Source organism: Oncorhynchus clarkii, chromosome 21 (genome assembly GCF_045791955.1).
Source record: "Oncorhynchus clarkii lewisi isolate Uvic-CL-2024 chromosome 21, UVic_Ocla_1.0, whole genome shotgun sequence".
Taxonomy (NCBI): Eukaryota; Metazoa; Chordata; class Actinopteri; order Salmoniformes; family Salmonidae; genus Oncorhynchus; species Oncorhynchus clarkii.
Genome location: NC_092167.1, coordinates 3,095,075 through 3,107,826, shown reverse-complemented (window position 1 = coordinate 3,107,826; position 12,752 = coordinate 3,095,075). Strand labels below are relative to the sequence as shown.

Below are 12,752 nucleotides of genomic sequence, written 5' to 3'. Positions count from 1 at the left end.
CTGACAGGTTGAATAGCAGGCAGTCTGTTTAGTCAGGATCGTACTCTGACAGGTTGAATAGCAGGCAGTCTGTTTAGTCAGGATTGTACTCTGACAGGTTGAATAGCAGGCAGTCTGTTTAGTCAGGCTCGTACTCTGACAGGTTGAATAGCAGGCAGTCTGTTTAGTCAGGATCGTACTCTGACAGGTTGAATAGCAGGCAGTCTGTTTAGTCAGGATCGTACTCTGACAGGTTGAATGGCAGACGGTCTGTTTAGTCAGGATCGTACTCTGACAGGTTGAATAGCAGGCAGTCTGTTTAGTCAGGATCGTACTCTGACAGGTTGAATAGCAGGCAGTCTGTTTAGTCAGGATCGTACTCTGACAGGTTGAATAGCAGGCAGTCTGTTTAGTCAGGATCGTACTCTGACAGGTTGAATAGCAGGCAGTCTGTTTAGTCAGGATCGTACTCTGACAGGTTGAATAGCAGGCAGTCTGTTTAGTCAGGCTCGTACTCTGACAGGTTGAATAGCAGGCAGTCTGTTTAGTCAGGATCGTACTCTGACAGGTTGAATAGCAGGCAGTCTGTTTAGTCAGGATCGTACTCTGACAGGTTGAATAGCAGGCGGTCTGTTTAGTCAGGATCGTACTCTGACAGGTTGAATAGCAGGCAGTCTGTTTAGTCAGGATCAAGTGTAAACACTTTCTCTCTCCCTCTTCCCCTCCCTCCTCCTCCTCCAGGTCTCTCAGCAGAGTATCATCAACAAGATGTCTCCCTCCAACCTGGCTTGTGTGTTTGGTGTCAATCTGTCCTGGCCTTCTCAGGGCTCTGTCTCTCTGACATCTCTAACACCGCTCAACATCTTCACTGAGATCCTTATAGAACATTACCATACAGTCTTCAGCTCCCGCTGCCCACAAGCAGAGGTACTGCCCTGATACCAGCCCCGGTACCAGCCCTGATACCAGCCCCGATACCACCTGATACCAGCCCCGATACCAGCCCCGACACCAGCCCCGACACCAGCCCCGACACCAGCCCCGATACCAGCCCCGATACCAGCCACGGGACCAGCCCTGATACCAGCCCCGATACCAGCCCCGATACCAGCCCCGATACCAGCCCCGATACCAGCCCCGGTACCACCCGATACCATTCCTGGTACCAGCCCCCGGTACCAGCCCCGGTACCACCTGATACCAGCCCCGGTACCACCTGATACCAGCCCCGGTACCACCTGATACCAGCCCCGGTCCCAGCCCCGGTACCACCTGATACCAGCCCCGATACCAGCCCACCACCGTACGGACAGGCTCCACTGCACAGCCCAACACCCAGATACTCAACCCAACAAAACAGACAGGCTGTGATTGTCTACTGGGATGACCTGTTTTTGAAGAATGTCCCCAACCACCTGTTGCTGCTGAAACAAGATGGCTCCCAGAATCTGTTCCTTTTCTTTCTCCTGTGACATAATCCAGTTTGTTTTGGTGCATAACTTACTGACTTTATTGGCCCCATGGGGACATGTTGATACAGTGTCATGTAAACATTTAAAGTTTAAATACAAAACAAAATTGACAAAACAACTTTCATAACAGTTACATACCAATAAAAACATGTTTTTAAAGACTAGCCTGCTGGCCTTACTGAGTCTATAGGAACATTAGCCTGCTGGCCTTACTGAGTCTATAGGAACATTAGCCTGCTGGTCTTACTGAGTCTATAGGAACACTAGCCTGCTGGCCTTACTGAGTCTATAGGAACATTAGACTGCTGGCCTTACTGAGTCTATAGGAACATTAGCCTGCTGGTCTTACTGAGTCTATAGGAACATTAGACTGCTGGCCTTACTGAGTCTATAGGAACATTAGACTGCTGACCTTACTGAGTCTATAGGAACATTAGCCTGCTGGTCTTACTGAGTCTATAGGAACATTAGACTGCTGGCCTTACTGAGTCGATAGGAACATTAGCCTGCTGGCCTTACTGAGTCTATAGGAACATTAACCTGCTGGTCTTACTGAGTCTATAGGAACATTAGCCTGCTGGTCTTACTGAGTCTATAGGAACATTAGCCTGCTGGCCTTACTGAGTCTATAGGAACATTAGCCTGCTGGCCTTACTGAGTCTATAGGAACATTAACCTGCTGGCCTTACTGAGTCTATAGAAACATTAGCCTGCTGGCCTTACTGGGTCTATAGGAACATTAGCCTGCTGGCCTTACTGAGTCTATAGGAACATTAACCTGCTGGCCTTACTGAGTCTATAGGAACATTAGCCTGCTGGCCTTACTGAGTCTATAGGAACATTAGCCTGCTGGTAGTAACAGAGGTCTATACTGCCCCCTACTGTAGTAACAGAGGTCTATACTGCCCCCTACTGTAGTAACAGAGGTCTATACTGCCCCCTACTGTAGTAACAGAGGTCTATACTGCCCCCTACTGTAGTAACAGAGGTCTATACTGCCCCCTACTGTAGTAACAGAAGTCTATACTGCCCCCTACTGTAGTAAGATGTCTATACTGCCCCCTACTGTAGTAACAGCAGAGGTCTATACTGCCCCCTACTGTAGGAACAGCAGAGGTCTATACTGCCCCCTACTGTAGTAACAGAGGTCTATACTGCCCCATACTGTAGTAACAACAGGTCTATACTGCCCCCTACTGTAGTAACAGAGGTCTATACTGCCCCCTACTGTAGTAACAGAGGTCTATACTGCCCCATACTGTAGTAACAACAGGTCTATACTGCCCCCTACTGTAGTAACAGAGGTCTATACTGCCCCCTACTGTAGTAACAGCAGAGGTCTATACTGCCCCCTACTGTAGTAACAGAGGTCTATACTGCCCCCTACTGTAGTAACAGAGGTCTATACTGCCCCCTACTGTAGTAACAGAGGTCTATACTGCCCCCTACTGTAGTAACAGCAGAGGTCTATACTGCCCCCTACTGTAGTAACAGAGGTCTATACTGCCCCATACTGTAGTAACAACAGGTCTATACTGCCCCCTACTGTAGTAACAGAGGTCTATACTGCCCCCTACTGTAGTAACAGCAGAGGTCTATACTGCCCCCTACTGTAGTAACAGAGGTCTATACTGCCCCCTACTGTAGTAACAGAGGTCTATACTGCCCCCTACTGTAGTAACAGAGGTCTATACTGCCCCCTACTGTAGTAACAGCAGAGGTCTATACTGCCCCCTATTGTAATAACAGCAGAGGTCTATACTGCCCCCTATTGTAGTAACAGCAGAGGTCTATACTGCCCCCTACTGTAGTAACAACAGGTCTATACTGCCCCCTACTGTAGTAACAGAGGTCTATACTGCCCCCTACTGTAGTAACAGAGGTCTATACTGCCCCCTACTGTAGTAACAGCAGAGGTCTATACTGCCCCCTATTGTAGTAACAGCAGAGGTCTATACTGCCCCCTATTGTAGTAACAGCAGAGGTCTATACTGCCCCCTACTGTAGGAACAGCAGAGGTGTAGGTATCCTGATAAATAATAGCACTCCCTTATCCCAGCACACAGACCAAGGATGTTTTCTAATATTGAATTGTACCCTACGTGGTGAAAAATACACCTTGATTTCATTATATATCACACCAGGGGCAGATCTGTGGGTTTTAGCTAGAATTCAAGCAATATTAGATTAAATCCAGACAGGAAGTAGTCTTTCAGCAGGTGAGCCACATCATACATTAGATGAAATCCAGACAGGAAGTAGTATTAGGGCAGGTGAGCCACATCATACATTAGATGAAATCCAGACAGGAAGTAGTATTTTAGCAGGTGAGCCACATCATACATTAGATGAAATCCAGACAGGAAGTAGTATTAGGGCAGGTGAGCCACATCATACATTAGATGAAATCCAGACAGGAAGTAGTATTAGGGCAGGTGAGCCACATCATACATTAGATGAAATCCAGACAGGAAGTAGTATTAGGGCAGGTGAGCCACATCATACATTAGATGAAATCCAGACAGGAAGTAGTATTTCAGCAGGTGAGCCACATCATACATTAGATGAAATCCAGACAGGAAGTAGTATTAGGGCAGGTGAGCCACATCATACATTAGATGAAATCCAGACAGGAAGTAGTATTAGGGCAGGTGAGCCACATCATACATTAGATGAAATCCAGACAGGAATTAGTATTAGGGCAGGTGAGCCACATCATACATTAGATGAAATCCAGACAGGAAGTAGTATTAGGGCAGGTGAGCCACATCATACATTAGATGAAATCCAGACAGGAAGTAGTATTAGGGCAGGTGAGCCACATCATACATTAGATGAAATCCAGACAGGAAGTAGTATTAGGGCAGGTGAGCCACATCATACATTAGATGAAATCCAGACAGGAAGTAGTATTAGGGCAGGTGAGCCACATCATACATTAGATGAAATCCAGACAGGAAGTAGTATTAGGGCAGGTGAGCCACATCATACATTAGATGAAATCCAGACAGGAAGTAGTATTAGGGCAGGTGAGCCACATCATACATTAGATGAAATCCAGACAGGAAGTAGTATTTCAGCAGGTGAGCCACATCATACATTAGATGAAATCCAGACGGGAAGTAGTATTAGGGCAGGTGAGCCACATCATACATTAGATGAAATCCAGACAGGAAGTAGTATTAGGGCAGGTGAGCCACATCATACATTAGATGAAATCCAGACAGGAAGTAGTATTTCAGCAGGTGAGCCACATCATACATTAGATGAAATCCAGACAGGAAGTAGTATTAGGGCAGGTGAGCCACATCATACATTAGATGAAATCCAAACAGGAAGTAGTATTAGGGCAGGTGAGCCACATCATACATTAGATGAAATCCAGACAGGAAGTAGTATTAGGGCAGGTGAGCCACATCATACATTAGATGAAATCCAGACAGGAAGTAGTATTTCAGCAGGTGAGCCACATCATACATTAGATGAAATCCAGACAGGAAGTAGTATTAGGGCAGGTGAGCCACATCATACATTAGATGAAATCCAGACAGGAAGTAGTATTAGGGCAGGTGAGCCACATCATACATTAGATGAAATCCAGACAGGAAGTAGTATTAGGGCAGGTGAGCCACATCATACATTAGATGAAATCCAGACAGGAAGTAGTATTAGGGCAGGTGAGCCACATCATACATTAGATGAAATCCAGACAGGAAGTAGTATTAGGGCAGGTGAGCCACATCATACATTAGATGAAATCCAGACAGGAAGTAGTATTAGGGCAGGTGAGCCACATCATACATTAGATGAAATCCAGACAGGAAGTAGTATTAGGGCAGGTGAGCCACATCATACATTAGATGAAATCCAGACAGGAAGTAGTATTAGGGCAGGTGAGCCACATCATACGTTAGATTGACAGATGTAGCAATAAAAAATGCAAATTCAAGGCAACTCCAAAGAGGTGAAATATTTTCATTTCTACAAATAATCTACAGGATACCTAGAAATGGACTATTCCCAACTACAAAAATACTACAATTTCTCTCAAATAAAATCTATTCAACAATTTACAATTTATTTTTTATTTTAAAAGCATTCGACAATTTACTGGGCAAAAAAATATATATTTCCAGGTGATATCAGATCATTCTCCAGTATCATGTTTAATTACACCAATAGAAAATACACTTGGAGAATGACAGAATATGGAGAATGAACACAAGACATCTTTAAGACCCTTACATGTATTAAATACTAAAACAACTTTACCATTATGTAGACATAGAGGTAAAAGATAAGCCCCAGTAATATGGGATGCTTTTAAGGCGTACATTAGGGGAATTACAATTTCATACTCGTTATATCTGAGCTAGTGATTTATTTTTCTTTCATTTCTATCTTAGAAAAAGTCCATAAAGCTTTACAAGGTAAAGAAGAAAAAACATCTCGCCTTGCTGTTTAGATTTGTTGTTTTTCCCTATTTGTTAATTTTGTTGTGGGGGGTGGTGGTGGTTAGGGGGTGGGGAGTGGAGGGGTTTTGCTGAATGTGATGTAAATGTTGAACGGCTTCACTGCAGGTAGATTGTATGTTTTAACATTTAATAAAATAACATCTGAACTTCAGCAGGAATATCGTGTTTTACTTTTTAAATAAAACATAGTACTTCATGGCAAATAAACTCGGTAGACACCTTGCAGCCCACGAAATTAATACACTCCAGTTATGAAGTATTTTTATATAGTATTTTTATATAGTACATTTATAGTTTTTAAGATGAATTATTTTGAAACAACAATGCAATTAATGAGCCACCGGACAGCTGATGAAACTGATTATTTCTGTCTGTAATGTTTGTGGGGGAAAAACTCATTCTGATTGGCTGGGCCTGGCTCTTTAGTGGGTGGCCCTGGCTGCCAAGTGGGTGGTCCTTTGCCCCCCCCCCCCCCCCCGAGGCCCACCCATGGCTTGTGCCCCTGCCCAGTCATGTGAAATCGACAGATTAAGACCTAATCAATTTATTTCAATGGACTGATTTCCTTCATATGAAGTGTAACTCAGTAAAATCGTTAATTGTTGCGTTTTATGTTTTATATATGTTGGTCACAGATAACTTAAAAGAAGGGGCTTGGATCAGAAAACCGGTCAGTATCTGGTGTGACCGCCATTTGCCTCATGCAGCGTGACACATCTCCTCACATAGTTGATCAGGCTTTTGATTGTGGCCTGTGGAATGTTGTCCCCACTCCTCTCATTGGCTGTGCGAAGTTGCTAGATATTTGGCGGAAACAGGAACACGCTGTCGTACACGTAGATCCAGAGCATCCCAAACATGCTCATTGGGGTGACATGTCTGGTGAGTATGCAGGCCATGGAAGAACTGGGACATTTTCAGCTTCCAGTAATTGTGTACAGATCCTTGCGACTTGGGGCCGTGCATTATCATGCTGAAACATGAGGTGATGGAGGATGAATGACACAACAATGGCCCTCAGGATCTGTGCATTCAAATTACCATCAATAAAATGCAATTGTGTTTGTTGTCCGTAGCTCATACCTGCCCATACCATAACCCCACCGAGGGCTGTTTATGTCCCCAGCACAAGGTGCACCTGTGTAATGATCAGTAATCAGCTTCTTGATTATGCCATTGTCTTATTACTACTTATTGAAAACACGTGCTGGTACCAAGAGCGGAAACTATGAGGCAAAACAAACCACCTCTGGTCCTCTAATGGAGTAATAAAACAGTTTGTCATCTTCAAAATAACATCCTTCGTGGTGTTGCCATAGCAACGTAACATTTATCTTCATTTTTTTTTTTCTCACCTTTATTTCACCAGCTAGGCCAGTTGAGAACAAGTTCTCATTTACAACTGCGACCTGGCCAAGATAAAGCAAAGCAGTTCGACACAAAAAACAACAACACAGAGTTACACATAGAATAAACAACAACACAGACTTACACATGGAATAAACAAACATACAGTCAATAACACAATAGAGAAAGTCTCTATATACAGTGTGTGCAAATGAGGTAAGATTAGGGAGGTAAGGCAATAAATCTCCCCTGCACAATGACACGGTCCTGTTTGGATACACTAGTTCAGGCTCAACTACTGTAGGTCTCCATGTGTCCTAGGGTCTACTGTAGGTGTCCATGTGTCCTAGGGTCTACTGTAGGTCTCCATGTGTCCTAGGGTCTACTGTAGTTGTCCATGTGTCCTAGGGTCTACTACTGTAGGTCTCTATGTGTCCTAGGGTCTACTGTAGGTCTCCATGTGTCCTAGGGTCTACTGTAGGTCTCCATGTGTCCTAGAGTTTACTGTAGGTCTCCATGTGTCCATGTGTCCTAGGGTCTACTGTAGGTCTCCATGTGTCCTATGGTCTACTGTAGGTCTCCACGTGTCCTAGGGTCTAATGTAGGTCTCCATGTGTCCTAGGGTTTACTGTAGGTCTCCATGTGTCCATGTGTCCTAGGGTCTACTGTGGGTCTCCATGTGTCCTAGGGTCTACTGTAGATCTCCATGTGTCCATGTGTCCTAGGGTCTACTGTGGGTCTCCATGTGTCCTAGGGTCTACTGTAGATCTCCATGTGTCCATGTGTCCTAGGGTCTACTGTGGGTCTCCATGTGTCCATGTGTCCTTTATATAAATATAAATAAAATATAAATATAAAAATAATATAAATATAAATATAAATATAAATATAATATACATATAATATAAATATAAATAAAATATAATATACATATAATATAAATATAAATAAAATATAATATACATATACAATAAATATAAATATAAATATAATATACATATAAATATAATATAAATATAAATATAATATAAATATAATATAAATATAAATATAATATAAATATAATATACATATAAATATAATATAAATATAAATATAATATACATATAATATAAATATAAATATAATATACATATAATATAAATATAATATAAATATAATATAAATATAATATAAATATAAATATAATATAAATATAATATAAATATAAATATAATATAAATATAATATAAATATAAATATAATATAAATATAAATATAATATAAATATAAATATAATATAAATATAATGTAAATATAAATAAAATATAAATGTAAATATAATATACATATAATATAAATATAAATATAATATAAATATAAATATAATATACATATAAATATAATATAAATATAAATAAAATATAAATATAAATATAATATACATATAATATAAATATAAATATAAATATAAATATAAATATAATATACATATAAATATAATATAAATATAAATATAATATAAATATAATATAAATATAAATATAATATAAATATAATATAAATATAAATATAATATAAATATAAATATAATATACATATAAATATAATATAAATATAAATAAAATATAAATATAAATATAATATACATATAAATATAATATAAATATAAATAAAATATAAATATAAATATAATATACATATAAATATAAATATAAATAAAATATAAATATAAAAATAATATAAATATAAATATAAATATAAATATAATATACATATAATATAAATATAATATAAATATGAATAAAATATAATATACATATACAATAAATATAAATATAAATATAAATATAATATACATATAAATATAATATAAATATAAATATAATATAAATATAATATAAATATAATATAAATATAAATATAATATAAATATAATATACATATAAATATAATATAAATATAAATATAATATACATATAATATAAATATAAATATAATATACATATAATATAAATATAATATAAATATAAATATAATATACATATAAATATAATATAAATATAAATAAAATATAAATATAAATATAATATACATATAAATATAAATATAAATATAAATAAAATATAAATATAAACATAATATAAATATAAATATAAATATAAATATAATATACATATAATATAAATATAATATAAATATAAATAAAATATAATATACATATACAATAAATATAAATATAAATATAAATATAATATACATATAAATATAATATAAATATAAACATAATATAAATATAATATAAATATAATATAAATATAAATATAATATAAATATAATATACATATAAATATAATATAAATATAAATATAATATACATATAATATAAATATAAATATAATATACATATAATATAAATATAATATAAAGATAATATAAATATAAATATAATATAAATATAAATAAAATATAAATATAATATAAATATAAATATAATATAAATATAAATATAATATAAATATAATATAAATATAAATAAAATATAAATGTAAATATAATATACATATAATATAAATATAATATACATATAAATATAATATAAATATAAATAAAATAAAATATAAATATAATATACATATAAATATAAATATAAATATAAATAAAATATAAATATAAAAATAATATAAATATAAATATAAATATAAATATAATATACATATAATATAAATATAAATATAAATATAAATATAAATATAATATACATATAAATATAATATAAATATAAATATTATATAAATATAATATAAATATAATATAAATATAAATATAATATAAATCTAATATACATATAAATATAATATAAATATAAATATAATATACATATAATATAAATATAAATATAATATACATATAATATAAATATAATATAAATATAAATATAATATACATATAAATATAATATAAATATAAATAAAATATAAATATAAATATAATATACATATAAATATAAATATAAATAAAATATAAATATAAAAATAATATAAATATAATATAAATATAAATATAAATATAATATACATATAATATAAATATAATATAAATATAATATAAATATAATATAAATATAAATATAAATATAAATATAAATATAATATACATATAATATAAATATAATATACATATAAATATAATATAAATATAAATAAAATATAAATATAAATATAATATACATATAAATATAATATAAATATAAATAAAATATAAATATAAATATAATATACATATAAATATAAATATAAATATAAATAAAATATAAATATAAAAATAATATAAATATAAATATAAATATAAATATAATATACATATAATATAAATATAATATAAATATAAATATAAATATAATATACATATAATATAAATATAATATAAATATAATATAAATATAATATAAATATAAATATAAATATAAATATAATATACATATAATATAAATATAATATAAATATAAATAAAATATAATATACATATAATATATAAATATAATATAAATATAAATATAATATAAATAAAATATACATATAAATATAATATAAATATAATATAAATATAAATATAATATAAATATAAATATAATATACATATAAATATAATATAAATATAAATATAATATAAATATAAATATAATATACATATAAATATAATATAAATATAATAAAATATAAATATAAATATAATATAAATATAATCTAAATATAAATAAAATATAAATGTAAATATAATATACATATAATATAAATATAATATACATATAAATATAATATAAATATAAATAAAATATAAATATAAATATAAATATAATATACATATAAATATAATATAAATATAATATAAATATAATATAAATATAGTATAAATATAAATATAATATAAATATAATATAAATATAAATATAATATAAATATAAATATAATATAAATAAAATATAAATATAATATACATATAAATATAATATAAATATAAATAAAATATAAATATAAATATAATATACATATAAATATAAATATAAATATAAATATAATATAAATATAAATATAATATACATATAAATATAATATAATATAAATATAATATAAATATAATAAATCAAATCAAATCAAATCAAATCAAATCAAATTTTATTTGTCACATACACATGGTTAGCAGATGTTAATGCGAGTGTAGCGAAATGCTTGTGCTTCTAGTTCCGACAATGCAGTAATAACAAGTAATCTAACTAACAATTCCAAAACTACTGTCTTGTACACAGTGTAAGGGGATAAAGAATATGTACATAAGGATATATGAATGAGTGATGGTACAGAGCAGCATAGGCAAGATACAGTAGATGGTATCGGGTACAGTATGTACAAATGAGATGAGTATGTAAACAAAGTGGCATAGTATAGTATAAAGTGGCTAGTGATACATGTATTACATAAGGATACCGTCGATGATATAGAGTACAGTATATACGTATGCGTATGAGATGAATAATGTAGGGTAAGTAACATTTATATAAGGTAGCATTGTTTAAAGTGGCTAGTGATATATTTACATAATTTCCCATCAATATATTATAATATAAATATAATATAATATAAATATAATATAAATATAATATAATATAATATAATATAAATATAATATAATATAATATAATATAATATAAAGAAAATATAAATATAAATATAATAAAATATAAATATAAATATAAATATAATATAAATATAATATAAATATAAATATAATATAAATATAAATATAAATATAATATAAATATAAATATAATATAAATATAAATATAATATACATATAAATATAATATAAATATAAATATAATACAAATATAATATAAATGTAATATACATATAAATAAAAATAAATGTAAATAAAATATAAATATAAATATAAATATAATATACATATAATATAAATATAAATAAAATATAAATATAAATATAATATAAATATAAATAAAATATAAATATAAATATAATATACATATAAATATAAATATAAATAAAATATAAATATAAATATAACATACATATAGATATAAATATAAATAAAATATAAATATAAATATAATATAAATATAATATAAATATAAATAAAATATAAATGTAAATATAATATACATATAATATAAATATAATATACATATAAATATAATATAAATATAAATAAAATATAAATATAATATAAATATAAATATAAATAAAATATAATATACATATACAATAAATATAAATATAAATATAAATATAATATACATATAAATATAATATAAATATAATATGAATATAAATATAATATAAATATAATATAAATATAAATATAATATAAATATAATATACATATAAATATAATATAAATATAAATAAAATATAAATATAAATATAATATACATATAAATATAAATATAAATATGAATAAAATATAAATATAAAAATAATATAAA

The 12,752-nt window shown here is 30.2% G+C and overlaps 1 protein-coding gene across 1 annotated transcript in view; it reads left to right on the top strand.

The window, feature by feature from the left end:
• LOC139379275 (rho GTPase-activating protein 8-like) overlaps nucleotides 1-1,612 on the top strand; it is a 42,575-nt gene extending 40,963 nt beyond the window's left edge. The window contains exon 13 of the mRNA XM_071122078.1: nucleotides 721-1,612. Within this exon, the coding sequence (XP_070978179.1) occupies nucleotides 721-918 (198 nt within the window). The 3' untranslated portion in view covers nucleotides 919-1,612. The remainder of the gene's footprint in view (nucleotides 1-720) is intronic.
• The last annotated feature ends 11,140 nt before the right edge of the window (nucleotides 1,613-12,752 follow it).